This window comes from Cibotium barometz, chromosome 9, assembly GCF_041138505.1.
Source record: "Cibotium barometz isolate CiBa-2024 chromosome 9, ASM4113850v1, whole genome shotgun sequence".
Lineage (NCBI taxonomy): Eukaryota > Viridiplantae > Streptophyta > Polypodiopsida > Cyatheales > Cibotiaceae > Cibotium > Cibotium barometz.
In genome coordinates this window covers 39,102,973-39,126,927 of record NC_141054.1, presented here as the reverse complement: position 1 = coordinate 39,126,927, position 23,955 = coordinate 39,102,973, and the positions used below count along the sequence as shown (strand labels likewise).

General features: G+C 42.5%; 1 protein-coding gene across 2 annotated transcripts in view; it reads right to left on the bottom strand.

Moving 5' to 3' along the window:
• Positions 1-18,391: 18,391 nt before the first annotated feature.
• LOC147635563 (deSI-like protein At4g17486) overlaps positions 18,392-23,955 on the bottom strand; it is a 38,739-nt gene continuing 33,175 nt past the window's right edge. Inside the window, exons 2-3 of one of the 2 annotated variants that reach the window (XM_086802899.1) lie at positions 19,077-19,364; positions 18,392-18,985 (exon numbers count right to left, since the gene is read on the bottom strand). In XM_086802899.1, coding sequence (XP_086659025.1) covers positions 18,714-18,985; positions 19,077-19,364 — 560 coding nt within the window. In that variant the 3' untranslated portion in view covers positions 18,392-18,713. The remainder of the gene's footprint in view (positions 18,986-19,076; positions 19,365-23,955) is intronic. The other variant, XM_086802898.1, reaches the window with a different exon arrangement.

The following is a 23,955-nucleotide window of genomic DNA, read 5'->3' as shown; positions in this document are numbered from 1 at the left end:
CTGTCATAACTGCCAAGTCAATGGTAATAAGAGGTTGCTACATGGTCCACGCCAATTAGTCATTGCAAGTGGTCCATTTGAAAAATGGGGCATTGATGCTATGGGTCCACTACCTAGAACTAAAAATGGAAAATTGTACATCTTAGTGGCCATAGACTACATGACTAGGTGGGTGGAGGCTCAAAGTGTGGCAAGGGTGAATGGAAAGACTGTAAGCAAATTTGTTTACACTCATATATGTTGCAGATTTGGCACCTCCTTGGAGGTTGTTTCTGACAATGGTCCAGGTTTTAGAAAAGGTTTGCTCACCGAAGTTTGTGAAGAGCTTCATATTTCACATCATCATAGCGCACCCTACTATCCCCAATCAAATGGGTTAGTAGAGAAGGTTAATGGTGTCATTGCAGGAATCATAAGGGAGATGGTGGAGAACAAGACGAAGCTTTGGGACGAGTTCCTTGATGGAGCACTATGGGCATACCGGACTACCTACCGAGAAGCAACGGGGTTTACACCCTTTCACTTGGTTTATGGTCAAGAAGCATTGCAGCCTATTAAGCTCAACATTCCAACAATGCGGCTACATGGAAAAGGTGGACTAGGAGATCAAGATGCATGGGTGGATCAACTTCTCACTTTAGTTGAGCTAGAGTGGAAAAGAGAAGCTGCATATGAGTGTTATAGAAGAAAAGCCATGCAAGCAGCAGAGAAGTTCAATGCAACTTTGAAAGACAAGGGCATCAAAGAAGGAGATCTTGTGCTAAGGTATGACAATCGACTTGATAATCGGTTTGATGCCAAGTTTGAAACTAGATGGCATGGACCATACATTGTCAAGAAGGTTTTCAACTCTAGCTATTATCAGCTCATGGATTTGGATGGCAAAGAACATTCTAAGAAGGTTAATGGCTACAGACTCAAGCCATACTTGAGTCGCATTCTACCGACAGACTTACAGAAGCAACCACAAAAAGGAGATAAAAGGGCCTGTAAGTTATGTGGTCTGAGTGATGGATGTGGTGCAAAACACAAGGAACAGAAGAAAGATGGACAAGGGAACCACATTATACCACTTGCTTTAGAAGGCCTACATTATGATGGTACATGAATATACCATCATCTAGGGGAAGGGCTACATGATAGCCATTTTTCCGGCTATCCACATTACCACAAGGAGCTACCTCGGCCAAGGAAAATCACATAAACTCTTTGTCATAAATACCTTTTCACTGTAAATAGACGTGTGTGCGTTAGGGACTTTACCCATATCTTCTATATATTTATTATTATTATTATTATTATTAAAAATTTTGCTAACTACTCATCAAAAATAAATAAAATTATTACGGCCCATTTTGTGTAAATATTTTATTTTATATAAGAGACTAAATATGGGGGTCTCTATTTTCTCAAATATGTAAATACTTCATTAGGCGTGTGTATTACAAAACCTAAGTATATTTTATTTATTTATTTATTATTATTATTATTATTCTTCATAATACTTTTGGACCATCATTGTACATATGCTTCAACTTTACCATGCATAAGTAAATCCTATGCCCTCACATTTCTACCCACACCATGTAGAAAGCCTACTACCCAAATCACTTTTTTCCTTAGACTATTTCATCTTTTATTCTCTCATCTACCCTAAAATAAATGAGGGTCTCCCTCCCTTTTGACTTCCTTAGTTTAGTATTTTTGTATATATTTTTTACTATTAAATATTTTATATATTTTCATTAATACTTTTTCATATATCAATTATTTTTGTATATTTTATTCACAATTAGATCTCTTTGTTTATTTTATTTTCCTATCATAATAACCATATTGTCATGATATGTTGACTAGTTAAATACTAGCTTGTTTTTTCTTATTATGTAAATCCTTTATAAAATGGAAAAAACTCCTCCATGCAAGTGTCCACATACACTTGAGTCTCTAAGGTCAGGGTATGATGTATTGGAGGGCTCACTCTTGGAGATATCAAAAAATTCCACCAATGGGGACCCACACAAAGATTTTTTTTAAAAAATTCAGAAAATACATGATTCTGCTGAATTTTTTGCGCCCGCCTCCACTCCGAATTTGGAATGGTCATCAAAAGACAAAAGTTAGCTCGGAGCTGAGGAATATGCTCAATTTGTTTGAGAATTTTTAGAGCTAATGGCGGTGAGATATGAATTTTTTATTGGACCCTAGTCTGCCTACTTTTTGGCAAGGTACACCTAGTCCCTTCTCACATCCCTTACACATTCATCACCTACACACTTACTCATTCCTTTGTCACTCCATCAAACCTGCAAACTTCATGTCCTCTCTCACCCTCTCCACCTTGGCCCTCTCCTTCCATCTCCATTTACTCTCATATCTACTCTACACCCATACCTCATCTCCATTTCTCTCCCTACTACTCCCATATTACTAAATTATTTTCCCAATCTTAAAAAATACATAAAAATTCAACATGAATGTATCATATTAACCTCTGCAAATATGGGGTTTCCATCTACAAAAAACCCCATGTTCTTCACCTCAATCAACTTTTATGGCGTCAAATGCAAGAAGGAGATCGGCGGTTAACTTAAAGATCTACACATGGGAGAATCCAAGCTTCTTCGAGCTTTCAACCACACAAAGGATCCTTCCAAATCTTTACTCTTCTTACTCAACCTCTCAGCCCTTCTCACCCATTTGTACATTGTACTACTAACCTTTTATAGTGATTACTAACTACTAACCACTAACATTTGTTTGTAAATAAGCACCCACTCTACTACTTTTGGAGTAGGCATTACTACAAGTTATTTGCTCAAACCTCTACATCACACTCTCCTCTCATCTTCAATAATTCTCTCACCTTGAGCCCACATCCATGTGACTCAAGGGATAAGAAGAGGCCCACTCTCATTTCAAAATAAAAAATCCATAATCTATAATTTTTCATAATAAGATTGATTAGGCTTAATCCTAATTGGGGCTTCTCAAACCTATAAATAGAGCCCCCTCCATTCCTTGTAAAGAGGGAGATTACACACATTGTACACCACTCCTAACTCTAGTGTGTAAGGAGATAGTGAACTTGTGAGCTCTCTCTATACATCAATACCTTTGATTGCATAGAGAAGCTTGAAGCTTGAAGCTAGTTATGTCATTGTGAGGGCTTGAGTGATGCCATACTCCCTATCATAATTGTATCTTGCCTTTGTGCATAAATAAGATTAGTAGTTTGGGTGCAATTGTGTATAAAATCTTGGACTCCTACATCTCCAAAGTTGATTTAGCAAAGCGGTCCGATGTTTGATTTAAGGTAAATTCGATCCTTGTATTTTGTGGTGTGATCTTATGCTTGGCAGCTTGAGGGCCTATTTTTGATTTGTTGCCTTTCATTCCATGGTAAGAGGGTTGTATGGTGAGAGGGCTCCCGTAATCTTAAGACCATGTGTATATCGACAACAAAATCAAGTTTATATTGTCTCTCTAAACTCTTCTCCAAGTTTGGTGTGCATCTTTGTGTTATGCTAGTCTCCTCCACACACAATATCATATGTTATGAGTGTTTGTTGAGGGTGTGTGTGCCTTTTGATTGATGTTATGGTTAGCTTGTATTGATTTGCTATAAGGAAAGATGTTTGGTGTCCTGGTTCACACACATAACTAGGTGGTGTCCCTTTTCTTGTTGGGTGTGTGGTTTTGGGGTTCTTATGTTTGTGTTACGTTGTGCCCCAAGCCCATTGAGCAACACGGGAGCCTTGAGGATGAAAAGATGCAGGGGGGAAGAGAGCTTGAGCTCTTACAAGCACACACACACACTCACAAAACCCTAATAGAGAACACACAAGGTGAGAGGCTGAAAATCTTCTTCTTCTCTACTCAACACTCAACACACCATATACAAGAATAAGAGTACACACAATATGAAAGGTACTCAACCAAATATATACACGGGTTCTCTATAATGTGAACCCGACTAAATGAGCTGGCGCTATAACTATGCCAGTCTCTAGAATGGCTGTCACACAGCCTGTCATCCCACTGGCCGCATATCACCCAAGATCTCACCAACCATGCCAGTGGTGTAAGTGTGGGGCCTATCCCCCAGGCGGGTCATCTCAGTGTCCACCGCCTCACTAGATGAGCTCGATATCTCAACACTCCCCCTCGAGCTCAACTCCATCTCATGTACACCAAGCGAAGCCCTGAATCTGCGGAGCTTCTCTGTACCCAATGCTTTGGTGAAAATGTCAGCTACCTGATCCTCTGTGCTGACATAAACAAGGTCAAGATCTCCTGCCAAGACCTTCTCTCTGACAAAGTGGTAGTGGACCTCTATGTGCTTTGTACGAGCATGAAAGACTGGGTTTCTGGCCAACTGTATACTGCTAATGTTGTCACAGAAAATGACAACTTGTCTATCCACTGATAGACCCAAATCTGCAAGTAGCTTTCTCAACCAAGCTACCTCACATGCTGCCATAGCAACTCCTCTGTACTCGGCCTCTGTACTCAATAGAGCAACCGTAGGCTGCTTCTTGCTGCTCCAAGTCACAGCAGCACTCCCCAAAGAAAACATGAATCCACTGGTAGATCATCTATCTGAGATACTACCAGCCTAATCAGCATCTGTGTACCCATGTACACATATCTCTGTCCCAGTCTCATAGAATAGTCCACAATGCAAAGTAGACTTCACATACCTCAGTATGCGTCTCACTGCATCCAAATGCGGTTTTCGTGGAACCTACATAAACTGACTCACCAACCCAACAGCATAGCTCAAATCTGGTCTGGTGATCGTCATGTAGATCAAACTTCCTACTATGCGTCTGTACATAGTAGGATCCTCCAAGATCTCTCCTGAATCTGCACTCAACTTGCCATTCTGATCCAATGGCACAGAAATAGGCTTACAGCCTATCATACCATACTTGGACAACATGTCCAAGCCATACTGTCTCTGCAGTAATCCAATACCATGTGGTGACCTAATCACCTCAATGCCCAAGAAATATCTGAGCTCCCCCAGATCCTTCATCTCAAACTTCTGTCTAAGCAAGATCTTTACATCAAAGATCTCTGCATCATGGTCCCCCGTAATGATCAAGTCATCTACATAGATGACAACAAGCACAACTCCTCTATCACCATGTCTCACATACAATGAGAAATCTGCATTGGCTACATGAAAGCCAATAGTGACAAGATATTCAGAAATCTTGTCAGACCATGCTCTTGGTGCTTGCTTTAAGCCATACAAGGCTTTCTTCAACCTGCAAACATGCTCGGGGTGACCCTCATCCTCATAACCAGGTGGCTGCAACATATACACCTCTTCTTGCAAATCCCCATGCAAGAATGCATTCTTTACATCCATCTGATGTAAAGACCATTGCTTTGACGCAGCCACTGCTATCACAACTCTCACCGTTGCCATCTTGGCAACTGGGCTGAAAGTTTCCTCATAATCAATCCCATATGTCTGCGCATATCCTTTGGCTACCAATCTAGCCTTGTACCTGTTTATGCTTCCATCACTGTTATGTTTAACTTTGTACACCCACTTGCATCCAATGGCTTTCTTGCCTTCAAGCAATTGCACTAAGTCCCAAGTTTCATTTCCATATAGTGCATCCATCTCCTCATCCATAGCTTTCTCCCAACACACATTTCCAACAGCCTCATCAATGCATGTGGGCTCTACAACCTGCACAACCTTTGCCATATATGCATAGTGATGTGCCACATAACCATCACATGTAAATCTCTGCACAGGGTTCTTCACTCTCCCTGATCTTCGTAGCTTTTCATTCATGGCTTCCATAGCCTTCTTTACACCAGGTGTTCTGATAGCGGGGATCCCAAGCTCCTCATCAAGGCTCATATCTGAGCCACTAGACTCTCCATCAACATGAGAATGCCCTGCAGAAATGTCAGGCATACCAAGGGGCTCAACCACTTTCTCTTTTCCTTTACGTGATGTACTAATCACATTTGCAGGACTGGTATTATGACGCAGCCTGCCACTCCATGGTCTATCAACAGACCCACTAGATGAGGACTCTCCTGGTCCACTCAAAGACTGTGATTGCTGACCTGCATTCTGTGCAACCACACTTCCACTCACATCAGCCCTAACAGCTGCTCATCTCATCAAACACAACATCCCTGCTTACCCTCAGCTCACGTGTAGCAGGGTTATAACACCTGTATCCCTTTTGCTCAAGGGAATATCCAATAAACACACATTTTTCAGCTTTCGGGTCCAGCTTAGTTCTCAGCTCATCTAGCACATGCACATATGCAATGCATCCAAAGACTTTCAGATGAGACAAATCTGGTTTTCTGCCAGTAAACCTCTCCTCTGGAGTTACATCATGTATGGCTGCAGTTGGAGTCCTGTTCATGATGTATACTACTGTAGAAACAGCCTCAGCCCAATAGCAATGCGGCATATTCTTCTCTTCCATCAATGCTCGCGCAATCTCAGCAATGTGCCTGTTTTTCCGCTCAGCAACTCCATTTTGCTGCGGAGTGTATCTGCATGTATACTGTCTCCGAATACCATTCTTCTTCAAATATTCAAAGAACTCATTGGAGAAGTACTCTCCCCCTCCATCTGACCTTAGGCACTTTACATATTTCCCTGTTTGCTTTTCAACCAAAACTCTGAAATTCTGAAAGTGAGTGAACACCTCACTCTTCTCCTTCATGAAATATACCCACACTTTCCTTGTGTGGTCATCAATGAAAGTCACATAATACCTGCAGCCTCCCATAGATATGGTCTTCGTAGGACCCCATACATCTGAATGCACAACATCTAGTGCATTTCTGCTCACATATCTATTACGTGGAAACACATGCTTTGTTTGCTTCCCAAATTGGCATGCTTCACAGATTTTATGCATACCTTCCACTTTAAATTTTGGCAGCCCTGTCACAATTCCTTTTGTCTGCATAGACTTCAATCTCTGCACATTCACATGTCCAATTCTTTTATGCCATATGTCTGTGTCTGCAACAATTCCTGAACCATTTGCAAACATCGCAGCACTCATCTCAGGCATGTCTACATCCAACGTAAACATTCTGCCCACTCATCTCAGGCATGTCTACATCCAACGTAAACATTCTGCCCATTCTGTTGCCTTTTGCAACCAACCTGCACTTGTCTTTAAAATCTTCAACATAACATCCATCAGGGTTAAACCGAACCTGCAAACCCTGCTCAATCATCTGGCCAACTGAAACCAGATTCTTTGTTATGTTCGGTACATGAAGTACATCTGCAAGGTACTTCACTTTGCCATCCTGCATAGATAAATGGCACATCTCCAATGTGGGCAATTGGATGAGCAGTGTCATCCCCTGTTTCCACAAAACCTGGTCTTTTCGGGTTTTTCATCTCCTTGAACCACTCCCCATGACTCGTCATGTGGTTCGAAGTGCCTGAATCCACATACCATACATTATCTTTTTGTGCTGCATCAACATTTTCAGACATGGCATTCACAACATACTGCATAACAAACAACCTTTCATTATCCTCATTATTTCTGCTTGAGGATGCATAGTTGTTTTGCTGCACTTTCCCATTTTGCATGTCAGCCTGCTTCTTATAACATTCTGACTGCACATGTCCAAGCTTACCACAATAATAGCATTCACGTGCATCATTATATTGCCTTTGCCAATTTCCACGGCCTCTTTGACTCCCCCTGCCTCTGAATTTGCCTCTTCCACCTGCGTGTTGTTGTTGTTGTTGATTCTGGGACTGTTGTTGTTGCTGCTGCCTGCTGGCCATAATTCTGATTACCTGTTCGGCCACCTCCTTGACCGTGTCCACGGCCTCCTCTACCTCGTCCTCTTCTTGAACTCGTGTAGAAGGCCTGTTGCTCTGAATTGTTTTTGCTTTGTGAAGACTGTTGGTCTTCACCCAAGTTCTTCTCTTCGATAATCAGCATAGACACCAAATCTGTAAAGTTGGGAATGTTTTCCCGAGTCTGAATAGACGTCTTAACACTAGTTCTGTAATTGGACACTAAAGTGTCCTGAGGACACTAAAGTGTCCTGAAAGTTAGCATTTTTCTTGAATTTTTGTGGGCAATCTATTAAGAGTTTTGAAATGCTTAACATCCACAGATGTTCCTCAAGACCCAAAAAAAATTTGAGATTTTTTAAATTGCACTTTTCTTAGCTTTTGCAAGGCAATATTTTAATTTTCTTAGACACATGCTGATAAAACGCATGATTTTTGCTGTTTTCAAAATAGTAGTAATTTGTACATAACTTTTAGAAGGGACATAGTTTGATCATGAAACTTGGCTTGATGGAAAGCCCATGATGTAAACTAAATCTTGGAATCATCAAACGATAATTATTGGATAAATTTTTGACTCGCTAATATTGAAATGATGTTTTTTATACAGGTGGAGCATGAATTTTTCTCCTTCCATATGCAAGCTAATAATGTAAAACTTGAGGTGCACCCATGTTATATAGGGTAAATACTACTTTGCTTTGAATTTTCCAAAACTTTAGAGCCACTTTTTGGGCCTCTTGTCATACATGGCCTTTTGCGCAACCTGTTTTTAATACGTAAAATGTCTAATTATGAGCCTAATTTTGATTTTCATCAAAGGGGAAAGCTGTGTAAGTGCATTATTTGTTGTAACTATAGGTGTAGACTACTTGTGCAAGCATAGTTATGATTAGTTTTTGAAAAAAGATGATCAAATTTTGTATTTTTGTTTTTTACAGTTTTTTTAGAACTAGGCGATAAGAACCTACTTAAGTGGAGGCTAAGTTAGTGTCATACACATCAAATTATGGCTTATTTATCTCATCTCAAGCATGAAAACCAATAATCAACATTCTCATTGATAGGGCTACAATTTTTTTTAGTGGCGTGATTGAGTTTTGATAATACGCGTTACTTTTGCTGATTTTATACAACTTTTTTGGAAAAAATTCTAGGAAAGGAAAATGATTTTTTTGGTGAACTTCTACCTCCTTGGACTGATGTATGCTATCAAAATATCTTGGGAAAAATGCTATTGATATCATTGGATTTTTTTTTGAGAGAGAATGATGCTTGCATATTTGAAAAAATCTTGAAAAATCCTGAAAAATGTTCATTTTCAAGACATATGCTACTTTGTTGCTTATGTACTTCCAAATAAAAAGGCATTTTATATGTTTAGCATTTTTTACATAAGCATAGGGTTATGTTCTACATGCCCAATGAAGCATTTTGGTTTTTAAAGCCTACATTAGGAGTTTGATTTTTTTTCGTAACCCCCAAAAAAGGACACTCAAGTGTCCTGTTTTGGTACCAAACTAGTGTTAAACGCCTTGTATTGTGGCCCGAGACCACGTAGACAGCAGACTTCCACCTTCTTATCATCATCTACTGACACACCAATAGATGCAAGGGATTCCACAATACCCTTTATCTTCAACGCATAGTCATTCACAGACATGCTCTTTTTCTCCACAGTATGAAGTTCATTCTTCAACTGTATCTTACGTGCCTTGGTATTTGTTTCATAAAGCTTTACCAAGGTGTCCCACGCCTCCTTGGGGGACTTGGCATCCTGAATGTGCCCAATCATGGTGTCCTGTATACTAATGGAAAGCCAATACATTACTTTCCTGGCTCCTTGGTTCCAGTTTTTAAACTCTTTCACATCTGCAGCAGTCGGATTTATATCCGGTATCTCCGGTGCCTCTTCATGCTCACCTTCTATGTAGTCCCAGTAGCCTTTTCCCATTAGGAAATTCGTCAACCTGAACCTCCAAGCATGGAAGTTATTCTTATCCAGCTTCTCAGCCACAATCTGTGTTATGCCATCATTAGACATCTTGCCAAACACACAATTTTACCAGAAACTGCACTCTAGTTTTTCTGCACAACCTGCAGTATTTCCTACACAGCGGTACTGTAGCACTCTCAAATGTCACAACCAGTGACTTCAATGTGCATACATACACCCAATGGCAACTGTAGACCTCTTTGCAGCACTCACAGTGTCTGCACAGTTAATCTGTCTTCCTGTAGTTCTTAAAACAGAGTTCTGCAGAGTATCGATGACTTACCCGCAGTGCTCGAAATCGCCTGCTTTCTGAAAAACGGAGGTCCAGACGCGCCCGAAACGCGTTTTCGGCCCGTAAATATTTAGTCCGATAGGACTGTATAGTTGCCCTATAGCTTTACTCCCGCGAAGAAAGCTCCTCAATCAGAGACCGTTTGCCGGTGCCTCCCGTAGAGCTCCCGACAAGGGTGTAGTCACCAACACAATAGGGAAGAGTAGTTGAAGCTCTTACCCTCGTACCGCTTCCTGTGGTTCTCTTGCTTGCAGCTCAGCCCTTAGCACGAATCAGGCTCTGATACCATGAAAAGATGCAAGGGGGAAGAGAGCTTGAGCTCTTGCAAGCGCACACACACACTCACAAAACCCTAATAGAGAACACACAAGGTGAGAGGCTGAAAATCTTCTTCTTCTCTACTCAACACTCAACACACCATATACAAGAATAAGAGTACACACAATATGAAAGGTACTCAACCAAATACATACACGGGTTCTCTATAATGTGAACCCGACTAAATGAGCTGGCGCTATAACTATGCCAGTCTCTAGAATGGCTGTCACACAGCCTGTCATCCCACTGGCTGCATATCACCCAAGATCTCACCAACCATGCCAGTGGTGTAAGTGTGGGGCCTATCCCCCAGGCGGGTCATCAGTGTCCACCGCCTCACTAGATGAGCTCGATATCTCAACAGAGGAGTGCTTAGAGGCCGCTCTTCTTGTTGCCCGCCCTGGACTGCCTCAATATCACTATAGAGAATACCTTCTCCACCTAAGAGGATAGCTCAATCTAAGACAATAAAAACAGAAGCTAGTAGAGATGATGAGGAGAGCACATGATAAAGGCGAGAGCCAAGAGAACCTTCTTAGATACCAATTGTTGGAGTGGAAGCAAAGGTAGCAACACACACATAGATGTAAACAAGTAAGAAGAGATACAGAGAAGCATAACACTCAAGTAGATTGATGAGAATGAGTGAAGTATAATCGAAATGATATGATAAGGTCACTTATACACTCATAAGAGTGTGTACACATGCTCCAGGAAAAAACCTCTTCAGTTGGGAGAAAACCCCGAACACACTGGGGGGGAGGGGAGAAACTTCCTAAGTTGGGAAAAAATATCCCGGCCCATTATTAGCCAAGTCAACAAATCACTACCATATAAATGGCTGCAATCAACACTTAGTGGGTTGTCAGCTCATTAAATTTCTTAATTCATAATTAAGAAGATTATTCCCTTCAAGATTGAAAAAGAACAAAAATCCTTTAATTTTTAGGAATCACATAGTCAGCCCCTCTCCCAGAAATATGTGTATTTCTTGTCTTAGCCTAACACATGTTTGTCATTGGGGAACTCATGATTCTTCTCTAGAGGAACACATTTTTTGATAGGTTTTATGTTTTTATCTCTTGATTTTTCTTAACCTATTTTTCTAATAATTTTGATGGAAAAGGTAAATTCATAGAGCAACTCTAATGATGTCTACTCCATACATGTTACTGGTTTATGCACAAAGAGTAATGGATAATGCATAAAGATTAATGGTTTAATTAAGCTTCTTTAATGCAAAACTTGAAAGAATAATGGTTAATGCACTTATGGTTAATTTACAAAGAGTAATGGTTAATGCATGAAGACTAATGGTTTAATTGATATTCTTTAATAGTTAATACACAAAGACTAATGATTTAATTAATATTATTTATAGGTTAATACATAAGGAGTAATGGTTCAATTAAGCTTCGTTAATGCAAAACCATTTAAAAAAACCATGAAATTGAAGAAAACTTAAAGACAATGGAGAAGTTAGGTTTACACCTACTTGTGGGCAAAGGCATGGCTTCTCCCTCCCTATGCACTTCAGAAGGACATGGGGATTCGCCAAGCGCACAGGGAGAGAAGGGCATGCCTTCTCTCCAATTACAATTGGCTAATCCCTCTCCATGTTCTTCTCTCCCTGTGTGCACTTGGTTAATCACCCTCCAACACTGGTGGGGCAAAGGGTGGGAGCAGCATAGGGACAGGAAGATGGTGTCGAACAAGCGACAATGGTAAGGGATTTGCGTGAAGGTGACAAACGGCAGCAGGGGTTGAGAGCTATATATGGAAATAAAATGCAAACAAGCTTCAAAACCGAATTTGAAAACAACGAACTAACACATTTAAGGTTCCAAGATCGTATGCCCTTCGAAGTGTAACCTCCTAATCACGACACCTAGCAATATCGCCTTGCAATATTGGGTGATCCCAATAGCTAGGAATAAATGGAAGAATCGAGTTTATTCATATAGGTTAGTCCTTATCGGTGGCGCCGAGTATGTTCAAGTCGAGATCTTACTTTCGCCTTGCTAAATCATGTGTCATTGGGTCTTGCCTTTGAGCCACAATGCAACTCCCCAATGTTGGTGCACTAGTTTGTCCTGTCACATCATCACTCCATTGTTACATCGGAATGCTCCATCACTATGTTGGTGAAGGGAGAGCTCTCTACGCCTAGATGGAGGGAAGAAGGGAATATTCTCCGTGTCTCTCACAGAAGGGGGAATGGGGAAAAAGCTAATGGAAGAGAGAAATCTACAATAAAATCTAGCAGGCATTAAGCAAGATTCAATAGCACACATGCAAGAAAGAGTAGAGAAGAGGAGCTCACAAGTATTCAATTGTAAAGAAATGAATGCCTATTGTTGCTTATTGTCAAATTGACTTACATCATACAAATGACTAGTGTTCACACTAGGCTAGCCAAAACTTAAAAATGGTCCGGCCACTATTACTATAGTCTTAAGAAAAGTATGTACACAAAGTCTTTAGACTTTCCCTATTTGACATTAAGCTCAAGGTCGCTTTATAAAGTCCACTGTCATCTTACAAAAGATCAGCGCCCATTTGAGTAGGTAATTCAAGTGGGTAAGATAACAAAGAGTAGAGAAGAGAAGAGCTCAAAAGTATTCTACTATAAAGTAATGAATGCCTATTGTTGATTATTGTCAAAAGTAACGTATATACAAATGACTAGTATTCACACTAAGTTGGCCAAAACTTAAAAATGGTTCGACCACTATTGCTAATCTTAAGCAAATATATACACAAAGTCCTTAGACTTTCCCTATTTGACATCAAGCTCATGGTAAGGTCACTTTATAAATTTCAATGTTATCCTACAAAAAGGATAGGTGCCCATTCGAGTAGGTAAGATGGCAAAGTGCCTTAGTGTAGGTCGAACAAGTGAAACCGTGTTAACCTACCAAGTAGTTAACAACATCTAAATGATATTTTATCATCTAATGTGATTACGTTGATAACATAAGGTTCAAGATCTTATTGTACTTCAACACCTTACAAAACAACACACGCCAAATAAAAAATCCTTATAATATTTATACTTTAGTGTAGGTATAAACTTCATTTATATGACCGTCGACTTCAAAAACTTTCATTTAAAAAACCATTTCTCTTGACATATATTGTTTCAAAGATATTGTTTACTTTCAAGACAGGATTACCTGAAACGATTCCATATTGATAGAAAGCATGTGGTTGTAAGCTGATGGCAGCAATGCAGAGGTCTAGCAGGCTGATAATGCTAGGCATGCATTTGACACCCAGTGGTGGGCAGCAATTAACATAGCTAGATTACCTTACACTGATGTCGGTAATCTAGCTATCAATCAGAACAAATTTAACCTACTATACCTTACACTGATGTCCATGGAAGCCTATGCTCAGAGAGAGACACACTATGGAGACACTATGTGTATGTGAGAGAGACTAAAAGGGACATTTATTTATATCTATATCTATATTTATACTTTATGTTTATGTTTTTTACTTATACTTGTATTTATATTTATGCATGTTTGTGTTTGAGAGAGAGGGGGGGGCTTTACATCAACTTAATGATCTAGAGAGACCAATCAAGACGAGAGTGTGTGTGTTAGGGTCGTCTCCGTGTGTTCACAACAAGCATGTGTGTGTTTGAGAGAGAGAGAGTCTGTGTGTCTGTGGGATCACAACAAGCATGTGTGTGCTTTCACCTTAATTCTCTCCTCCTTCCTTTATTCTCTGTCTTATACATGTGCTTCATATCTTCATACTCCAATACATGTTTGAGAGAGAGAGAGAGAGAGAGAGAGATGTGTGTGTGTGTGTGATCACAAGAAGCATGTGTGTGCTTTTTTTTACCTCAATTCCCTCTTCCTTCCTTTATTCTCTGTCTTATCCATGTGCTTCATACCTTCATGATCCGATACGTATGTCACACCTCTCATATATATTCTTCTTTTATTCTCTCGCTTTATTTTCTCGTATGTGTGCAACGCCTCTCCTTTTATTTTCTTCTCCCTCCTTTATTTTATCTCTAATTCAAGTGTTTCACCTTTATATCACCTCAATCTACTTCATTCTTTTCACTATCTCCTTTAATCTCACTTATATTCTTGCCTTTAGTTCCACCTCTATCTCCCTTATTCTCACCTGCATCCTAGGCTAGTTCCTTTGTTTACTATTTCATTCTAAACCCAAGCCTTCCTTATTCTATTTTTTTTTTCTCTCTCTCTCTCTCTCTCTCTCTCTCTCTCTCTCTCTCTCTATATATATATATATATATATATATATATATATATATTCCAAATTTGTATACCTCTTTGCTCATTCATGTCACAACATCATGAATGCTATGTGATTCTTGTGTGATTGAATGTCCACCCATGAACTCGCTATAAAAAACAAACCTTTTAAAAAAAAACTATGTTGGGCAAGTCGGGTGGATGAGGTGTCACCCTTTCTCCTCCGAGATGCAGGTTTGATTCTAGCACAACCCCTCCCCCCCTCACTCCACAAAGGAGTGAAAGAAAAGTGTGTTACGCTATTTAGTTCTGGCTCAAAAAACCAAAACCAAAAACAAAAAACCTTCTTGTATCGTAACTCTCCTTCCTTTCCTTGTGTACTACCTACGAATCACATTTGATGATCAAGATCACAAGAATTGCTCCCTCGAATGTTCATAAAAGGGTCATCACATGTTGGATGAACATGAAAAGCATCCCCATCATGTAGAAGTCTACTGAAGAAAAGGGGAGGATACTTTTAGGGGCTAGCTTAGGGCTAAGGTTCAAAGATAGAATCGTTCCCCATGTCCCGATCGAATGCACCACCCACCTAGCTCTCTGTTGATATGTCTGACTATTGCAACAGCCAGGTTACCAAATACAAGCTAGAAAGGGTACATAAATGCGCCTAGGCTAATGCTTTTTAGCACCATCCGATTAAATAAAAAGCACCATTTAAGCATGCAAATCAACTTCTGCACGTACAAATCTAATGGGCTTTTTGCCCAAAGTTTATAATTGAATAGAGCTTGATCTACGCTTGAATTAGCAATAGTAATTAGCAAAAGTAGAGGCATAAAAGGGCTAGCTTAGGGCTAAGGTTCAAAGCTCTCTGTTGATATGTCTGACTATTGCAACAGCCACGTTACCAAATACAAGCTAGAAAGGGTACATGAATGCGCCTAGGCTAATGCTTTTTAGCACCATTCGATTAAATAAAAAGCACCATTTAAGCATGCAAGTCAACTTCTGCACGTACAAATCTAATGGACTTGAGTTGATATTTCAATCCTGAGCGTTCGATTGCTAGATCTTTCATGCATTGCTATCTCTGATATGCAAGTTTCATATTGCTTGAATCAAGGAGAGTATTCAGGGGCTTGAACCCCAAAATTACACTTAAGAATATACGCAAGCTCTGAGATTCCTTTTTTGCCCAAAGTTTATAATTGAATAGAGCTTGATATACGCTTGAATTAAAGAGAGCTTCTAGAAGATAAGTAATTAGCAATAGTAATTAGCAAAGAAAGTTGAAGTAGAGGCATTTGATAGAGGCCTTGCTGATCAGGCTAACAGTGGCTAACCATCACTATGTAATGCCAATTACACGGCAAGCTCTCTCCAAGGTCAAGCTTTCAACATAAAACTCTTCTTTTTAAGATAAAAATATAACATGTTAGTGCTCATCTTGGTATGCACTTTGAGAGAGAGAGAGAGAGAGAGAGAGAGAGAGAGGCCTAACATGCAAAACAACTTGACGACAACATTGGCCCACACAAATTGGTTGGTGTAATGCCTTAAGAGTGACAAATTTCAAAACACTAGTATAATATGACACATGGAAAGACATTGAGATCACTTCCAATGTAATTTAAAGCATATTTGTATTGCATATTACAGCATGACAAACAGAAATGAAAACAGATCACACACACTTCACTTTTTTCTTGGAGCTATGCAAAAGTGACAAGTCATTTGAAAAAATGCCTAGATATATACTTCCTGCCTCTTGTAGAAAGCATGATTGAAAAAAAAAAAAAAAAGCCTAGGAGTGCAGAGCTATCAATCAATATAATATATCATTGTTCAATTTGTTGCTCTCCCCATCTACCAGTCTTAAAGCCTATAATATAAAATAGGTGTTAAAGTCCTATAAGCAAGTGTAGAGTCCAGAGGGCAAGGACACTTCGAAGCTCTTCTAAATTGGGCAATGATCAACATTGAAATGCCAAGTCTTGAAATAGTACAATTACCAAGGATATCATTTAAAAATGACATTCAAATACCAAGAAAAAGAAACATCTGCCCTTAGACAGTTTCCAATCCTCCAAGGAGGTATAATGCTAGAGGAAAGGAAGGAAGGGGAGGGATAGAGAGACGGGATTAAGCAAGAGGCAAGGACGGTTTTTTTTTCTTTTGCTTTTTTTTTTTGGGTGGTGGTGGAGAGGAGGGGAGGGGGGCCTTTCCATGGCTGGTCACCCTCAGAAGGAGACAACATTTGGAAAAGCCATGCTAGGGGCTTGTAATGCCGAGCTACCATGGTCCCCGGAATGTGGAAGGGACCCAAGCTCACGTGCATAGGAAGGCTGCCTTGCCTGCCCATGCTACATGATCTCTTGGTTACCCTACAAGGCCATCCCATCCCCAAAGTATGTAGATGAAACAACTAGCTCCGCTGGTGAACCATGCAGTGTGACCATGCCCCTCTATGGTCTCGTTGTGGCACACCTACCAAATGTTCCATGCCATGATACTACTGATGAGCTCTGTTAGTATACACTGAATGCCCGCCTCTCAACATGTATCTCACTTTCATGTATAATGCACATTTGTTTAGGCTCCCATTATGAGTAGCCATGGTGCATATGTCTTTAGTGGGAACTCCGGCTTTGACGCCGATGGGGTCATTATTGTGACCATTGATGATGGTTAGGAGAGACTTAGGGATACGAGGGTTAGCTGGGGTCCGGGACATCGCCCCGGCTGGGGGGTCCCAAGGGAGCTAGCAACCCCCCTGGTGGGGGTTTGGGGGCGGGATCCCCCAAGGTGACGGTATGAAGAATATTCCCTCGGATACTAAGTCCATCATTAGTGGACGATGGTCGGTGGGCCGCGTTTTTGATACGCGGGCGGTGACCGTGTCTATACAGTGTAGCCGTCCTCGTTGTATACGCGTATACCACACCACCTACAGTACTATATAGAGACATTGTTGCCATGAGCTAAGGCATCCAAGCTTGTAAGTATCCACCCCCTTCTACACCTTGTACATACTCCATCCAGAGTTCGTCTAGATTGCCATCTAAGCTCTACTTGAAAGCGCACGGGTGGACAGCACCATCACTTGTGCCCCTTTGGTTTAATCAAAATTTTAAATTCTTTCCATTGTGTATCTATTGCATTGTCTATTGTGCTGTCTTGCTATCTCTTTCCACTGTGCCATATTCTTAAAAGCTCCCCCGTCTGATCTGTGGTGGTCATTGTGGTGGAGGTAAACGAGTATGAGGATGTGACCCTTGCAATCCTCCTCAAAACGCAGTCCCAGCCCCAAGCAATGGTAACCAAACACATGTAGAATCTGAGACCTACTGTGCCTTCGGGTGGAGGGGGCCACAATTAACACATGGCAGGACGACATGCAGTCACTAACCAGGTTCCCACTACTAGAATCCTGTGGGCCACTCTGAGGGGATGGCCAAGTCAAGACATCATAAAGAAATCTTACATGGAGACCGTTCAATTTTTTAGAACCCCTCCAGACAAATATACCATCCACCACCAGACAGAAGAGATTCCCCTGCCTATGAGGGATGGGCGCCTGAGAACTTTTCTCAAGAGTCACGTATTCTCTGTTTAAAACCCATCAAGAAAATCGATGCATCTTCCCAACAAGGACCACTCTCTTTGATCAACACTCGTTGGCATAATAATTTTGAGCGTTAGAATAGCACAGCTGCTTAAGCTGAAGGAAAACTTACTATACTTGAGTACAAGTTTGAAGATCCTCCGCCCAAATTAAAAAGAATGTTGCTAAATCAGTTTGAGGATCTTCCAGCCAAATTACAAAGAATAGTTAACCTGAGACCCATGCACTTTTGCGAGATCAGGAGCCCAGTTTATCAAATCAAAGGAATCCCATGTCCTGACCACCACCAAAATACAAAGAGTTAATACATCAAACTGAAAAGAGGCTCAAACCCACACGCATTATTTTGGGATGGACCCTGCACATTCAGAGGCAAATGCCGGTCTGCCTCACTTTACACTGCAGCACTCTTCTCATCAAAGCTCTCTTAACCTCTCCCTTGTTAGATTCCTAGAAAAATTATGATCTTTCCAGTCCCGAGAAAAAATGCCATCTTTGAAGGAGGATCGAAGAAAAGCAGAGGAAGATATTAGGTGTCTTCTCTTTGGTGCCACCATAGCCAAGGTACTGGCTAGATGGCGATACTTACTTTGAGAGCATTTTGCATCATCTTCATATGCTTCATAATCAAGTGTATTCAGCCCTTCTGTGTGAAGGGCATCAGGTAAGACGCAGCTGCATAAAGATCCTGAAACCACAAACTATAAATTAAGGGGATTTTTTTTTTTTTAATACAACTCAAAACAAAACATCCAAGATAAGGTTTGCTTGAGCAGGACCTATTTTTGCAAGGCGGTTTATCCAGCCCGGCAGGGGCGAACCGACCAGCCGCATGCAGACATCATCACAAAAGTGATTGCAATTTTTTAAGAGTAAATGGTAGGAGTCCCCAGTATATTCGCATGCGATTTCCTCCACAAAGTCCCTGAATTTCGCAGGGCCCATCCACACAGTTCCTAATGTCAGGGACTTCCGAAATTTGAACCCAGGACACTGTCGCGGTTCCACTTCAAATACACCACTGGTGGGATAGTCGTGCGCACCGTAAGCATACTCTGTGCCATAAGCTGCAGCAAGTCATAGACCCCACAGAATTTTCAGCACTCAGCACAAAGAAATCCATACCTTACATCCATGATGCATCCTAGAAGTCCACAGCTTTCTTCACTTACTCTAGTAGCATATGAGCTAGGTTGCCTCCCTATAAGACAAAAAAAACACTGGTCCTACACAGCTACCTTTCAATGTGTGGAGAGACATACACATCCACACATATAACATTTTGTATCAGGGCTGGCAACAGGTCCATAGAAAGCATTCACTGCATTCAAATCATTTAAGGCCAAAGTGCCTGGATCAACAGGCAGAGCTGACAGAGCTAACAGAATGGAATTTTTCCTTGCCAGACCAAGTTTTGCAAGAAAAGAGGAGGCAAAAGGGCATGGTTTGATCGAGAGAGAGAGAGAGAGAGAGAGAGAGAGAGAGAGAGAGAAAGAAAAAAAGAAAGAAAGCTGTATTAACGTCTACTAGAGGCCGAACTCGACCTATGAGACAAATCAATGTATAACTGTCAATGTCTTCTGGATGTCCAGAAAAAAAAAGGAGAAAATGAACATGAAATAAACTATGAAAGTACTGAGCAGATCTGCTAGTGGGGGGGTGTGATGGATGGAGCACTTCTGCTAGAGGCTCAGTATGCAACCTATATGCGCAGGGTATACAAGAATGCAATGCAGATCTATCTAGCTCCAACCAGTACCATAATGGGGGTGTTAATATTGTGACGCAAAAATACCTCGGAGCATGATCTCCGGGTGTGAGTGTAAGTGAGCTAGCCGCTCCTGGATATGGTGTTGATGTTGAGCCCGTATCTCTGTCATCTCCCTTTGATGTAGTCTGGGAGTCTGGTAGCCTGGTGCTCTCGGTCTCCGTCTGGCTCGGAGGTCCGCAAAGCTCTAAAGTGTAACCCCCTCATGTGTCAGGATAGGCACTGGGATAGATCTCTCAAAGAAATCAGTGAGCTGGAGCTGTCGCCCACCTCTCCCTGTGGTATGAGTCCGTAGCAGTCTCTCTGTGGCGCTGTCTCTAGCAAGAATTGGCCAAATCTGCGTTGGTCTGCGGACTCCATGATCTGGTGGAGTGAGGGATGTCCACTGAAGATGATGGTGTATCTCTCTCTAATGACACTATATGCTCTTCATCTGCATACATAATGTTCCTCACTCTCAACCTCCTCCTGGCATAGTCTGCATATCCTCTTTGCTCTGGGGTTCCGTGCTGCCCTACCTGCCTCAATCTCAAGCTGGTGTGATGACACTCTGAGCTGGCCAATCACCACTCGGGCACTATGAGGCTTGTACACATCCATGTATCCAGGTCTCTGTATGAATCCATCCGCTGAGATACGCATAAACTGATCTCTGTAGTATAGCATCTTCGGCAGTAGAGGCTGACTAGGTGTAATCCAAGTCTCTTGAGTGTATCGCTGCCATAAATCCTGCCGAAGGACTCTATTCCTCTCACTGTGAGAGAGCTGGATGTGTGGTGCATGTATATCATACTGGAAAGGTGGCAGGTGATCTATGTAAAGACCATGCTGAGTGAGCCACTGTATCATCTGTGAATACCATGATCTCCTATCTCCACTCTGCCAGTTGCCTGGACGCCTCAAAAGCTCTATGTGAGAGTCGATCTGATGGCACATCTCTGATCCTCTGTATGAAGCAGATCGTCTGGAAGAGGGCCTCTACTAGCATAGGAGGTGCAGCAAACTCCGTCCGGACAATGTCATGTGGGACGGAGGGTTTGCTGCGGATCATCCGTGAGAGCATGAGAATATGAGGCCTCTCTATCTGATGAGACCATGTGGAGGTGGCGAGCCCAGGTGCCCCTACTGCTGCAACATACATCAAAGCAGGGGTGACTAGTGTGTCAAACAACCACCCCTTCGTGCAGGGCTCCTGGAAGTGTGCTTGGTGACACTGTCTCTCTAGCGTGGCCAGAGCTGCATACCCTCATGTGAGTCTATCCCTGGTTGCCTGTGCCATAGTAAATCTTCCTGGCGGAGTCGTAAATGTAATCCCCAGGTACACACATGAGTCTACCACCTCTACTTGTCCTCCTACTAGTGTGAAGATGGCCTGTCGTCGAACCGGCCCTGAGGTGTGAAAAATCATGGCCTTGGTTTTCCCAAGGTTCACTGTAAGCCCCTTCTGTGTGCAGAAGTCATGGAGTGCATGGAGATGGTGCTGTAGTCCCATCCGCGACTCAGAGACCAGAATAATATCATCTGCATATAGCATAATGTGGACTGTGGTACCTGAGATGTCTACCCCGTCCCCACCACCGTGACCAATGAAGTCAACCACCTCATCGATGTATAGCCCAAATAGTGTAGGAGAGAGTGGGCATCCTTGCTTCACACCTCATCGATGTATAGCCCAAATAGTGTAGGACAGAGTGGGCATCCTTGCTTCACACCTATGGTGCTAGCAATAACATCAGATAGCCCCCCGGGGCATCGTATGCGCCCGAAGACCTGCTCATATAAAGCATAGATACCCCAAACCATCTCTGATGGGATCCCCAACTGTAGGTGCTGGAAGAGTCTCTCTCGTGGCACCGTGTCAAATGCTTTGCGGAATCCACAAAGCAGCAGTATAATCTCTTTTCCTGTGCCCTAGCCTGGTCAATCAGACATCTCAGAGTGAATATATGGTCAACAGTGGAGAAAGCTCGTCGGAATCGGGCCTCACCTGGTGCTCGCAGTCCCTCCTTCAGCTCAACTCTGCCTCGAGCACTTCGCCATAAAGTTTGGCCAATGTATGACCAATCATGATAGTCCTATAGTTGCTAGGGTCTAGCATGTCTCCCGCTTTGTGGAGAGGCACGATGGTGTGCATAGTCCACTCAGCTGGTAGGCCCTCCACTAGTGCCCTATTAAAGAGGTGAGCAACAAAGGGTCCCAGTGTGTCAGCTGCATAAATAAGATGCTCACTCTGTATACCTGTGTGGTCAGTCGATCTCCCATGCTGTAACCGGCGGATAGCTCTCTCTACCATCGAGGCGGTAAAGAAAGTAGAGGTGGTATGGCGGGATTCCTGTGGCTGTGGTATGGGCGACTGCTGAGGGATATGGTAGAGGCTCTTTGCATATGTGTGCCATGTGTGTGGATCCTCAATCGGGGTACAAGGGCGAGGCTCTCTCATCTTGCGCCATGCAGTGGCTGCATCTCTGCTCATGAGTAGGTGGTATATATCCCAGTATTGTGCCTCCTCATATGCACGCCTCTTACGGCGCGTGAGGATCCTCATCTGTCGGCTCGCCTATCTCTGTGTAATGGTCCCCAGTGCTCTCTGGGCACAGAGGTGTCTATATAGTTCTCTGCACTCATCATCATACCACCGATTCTGGGGCATGCTCCCAAATCTATCTATGTGTGCAATGTGTGTATTATGGGGGAAGCTGTGGGTGGCGGCCGTATGTAGTAGAGATGACAACTGGGTGGTGAGTGTATCTAGAGGTGACAGGGGATCCATCTGGAATAGCCCGTCATATACATGATGCTCATATTTGTCTGCCAAGTCATGGGTGAAGTAGAAAGTTCTATGCGATGCCTGTGTGGCCTGTGTGGGTGTTGGTGTGGAGCTCGCCAGTGACAATAAGAGGTACGTGTGATCCGCACCAATAGGACAAGGAGGGATGGTGAAAGATGTCACTGCCTGTATGGTCTCCATGGACCCCATGATGTAGTCCACTGTGCTACCCCCCCCCCCCCCCCCCTCTGATCGTGGAAAGCATGTCAGTGCTCCTGAATCCTGCCACTGTCTCATCCCGTTATAAATAACGAGATGGTGTCGCACTCCCAGCTCAAGTAAGTGATGACCATATCTGGTGTTATCCGGCCCCATGTCCTCTGACACCCTGCAAGCTCTCGTGTCCTCCACCTCTAGTGTGTGCATCACCTCGGGATGCTCGAAATCATAAATGTCACACTGTCGGCTCTGTGTCTGTGCATTGAAGCCCCCAAAGAGGACTTCCCCCAGGTTGGAGTAGTGTATGATCTCATCAGAAAGGGCTGCATATGGTGACTCTCCCAATGGCTCTGTGTCCTCCTCCTCGTCTCTACTCTCATCCTCTGCTGTCATGGCATATCTCGATCCTCTAGGAGAGAAGTAGCATAGAGCAATGTATAACACCCTGTCTGCTGAGAGCTGCAGTCTAATCCACATGTATCTAGCCTCTTGGTCACGTGCTACCACCTGTAGGCGCTCCTGTAGCTCTGACTTGAAGAGTACCACTATACCTCCAGATCCTCTCGATGTGCTCTGCCGTGTGGTCTCCCTGTATGTAAACTCCCACTGATAGCCCTCTACTTTGGGTAGCCCCCTCTCTGGGCTCTAGTGCGTCTCTGTAAGTAGTATGATGTCCCGTCCCTCCATGACCTCCTCCATCCTCCCAGGATGTGTCCAAAGTGCTCCATTGCAGTTCCAAACTGCTATGTGTATCTGTGAATCTGGATCCTCCATAGCCGATGTCCCAAGGCCACCTGGCGCTAATCGATGGCCTTGCCATCGATGATGACACGGCCATCGCAATAGAATGCTCTCTTGCTCTCTTTCCGGGCATGTAGGACTCTCGGCATGCATGTTTTCCTGT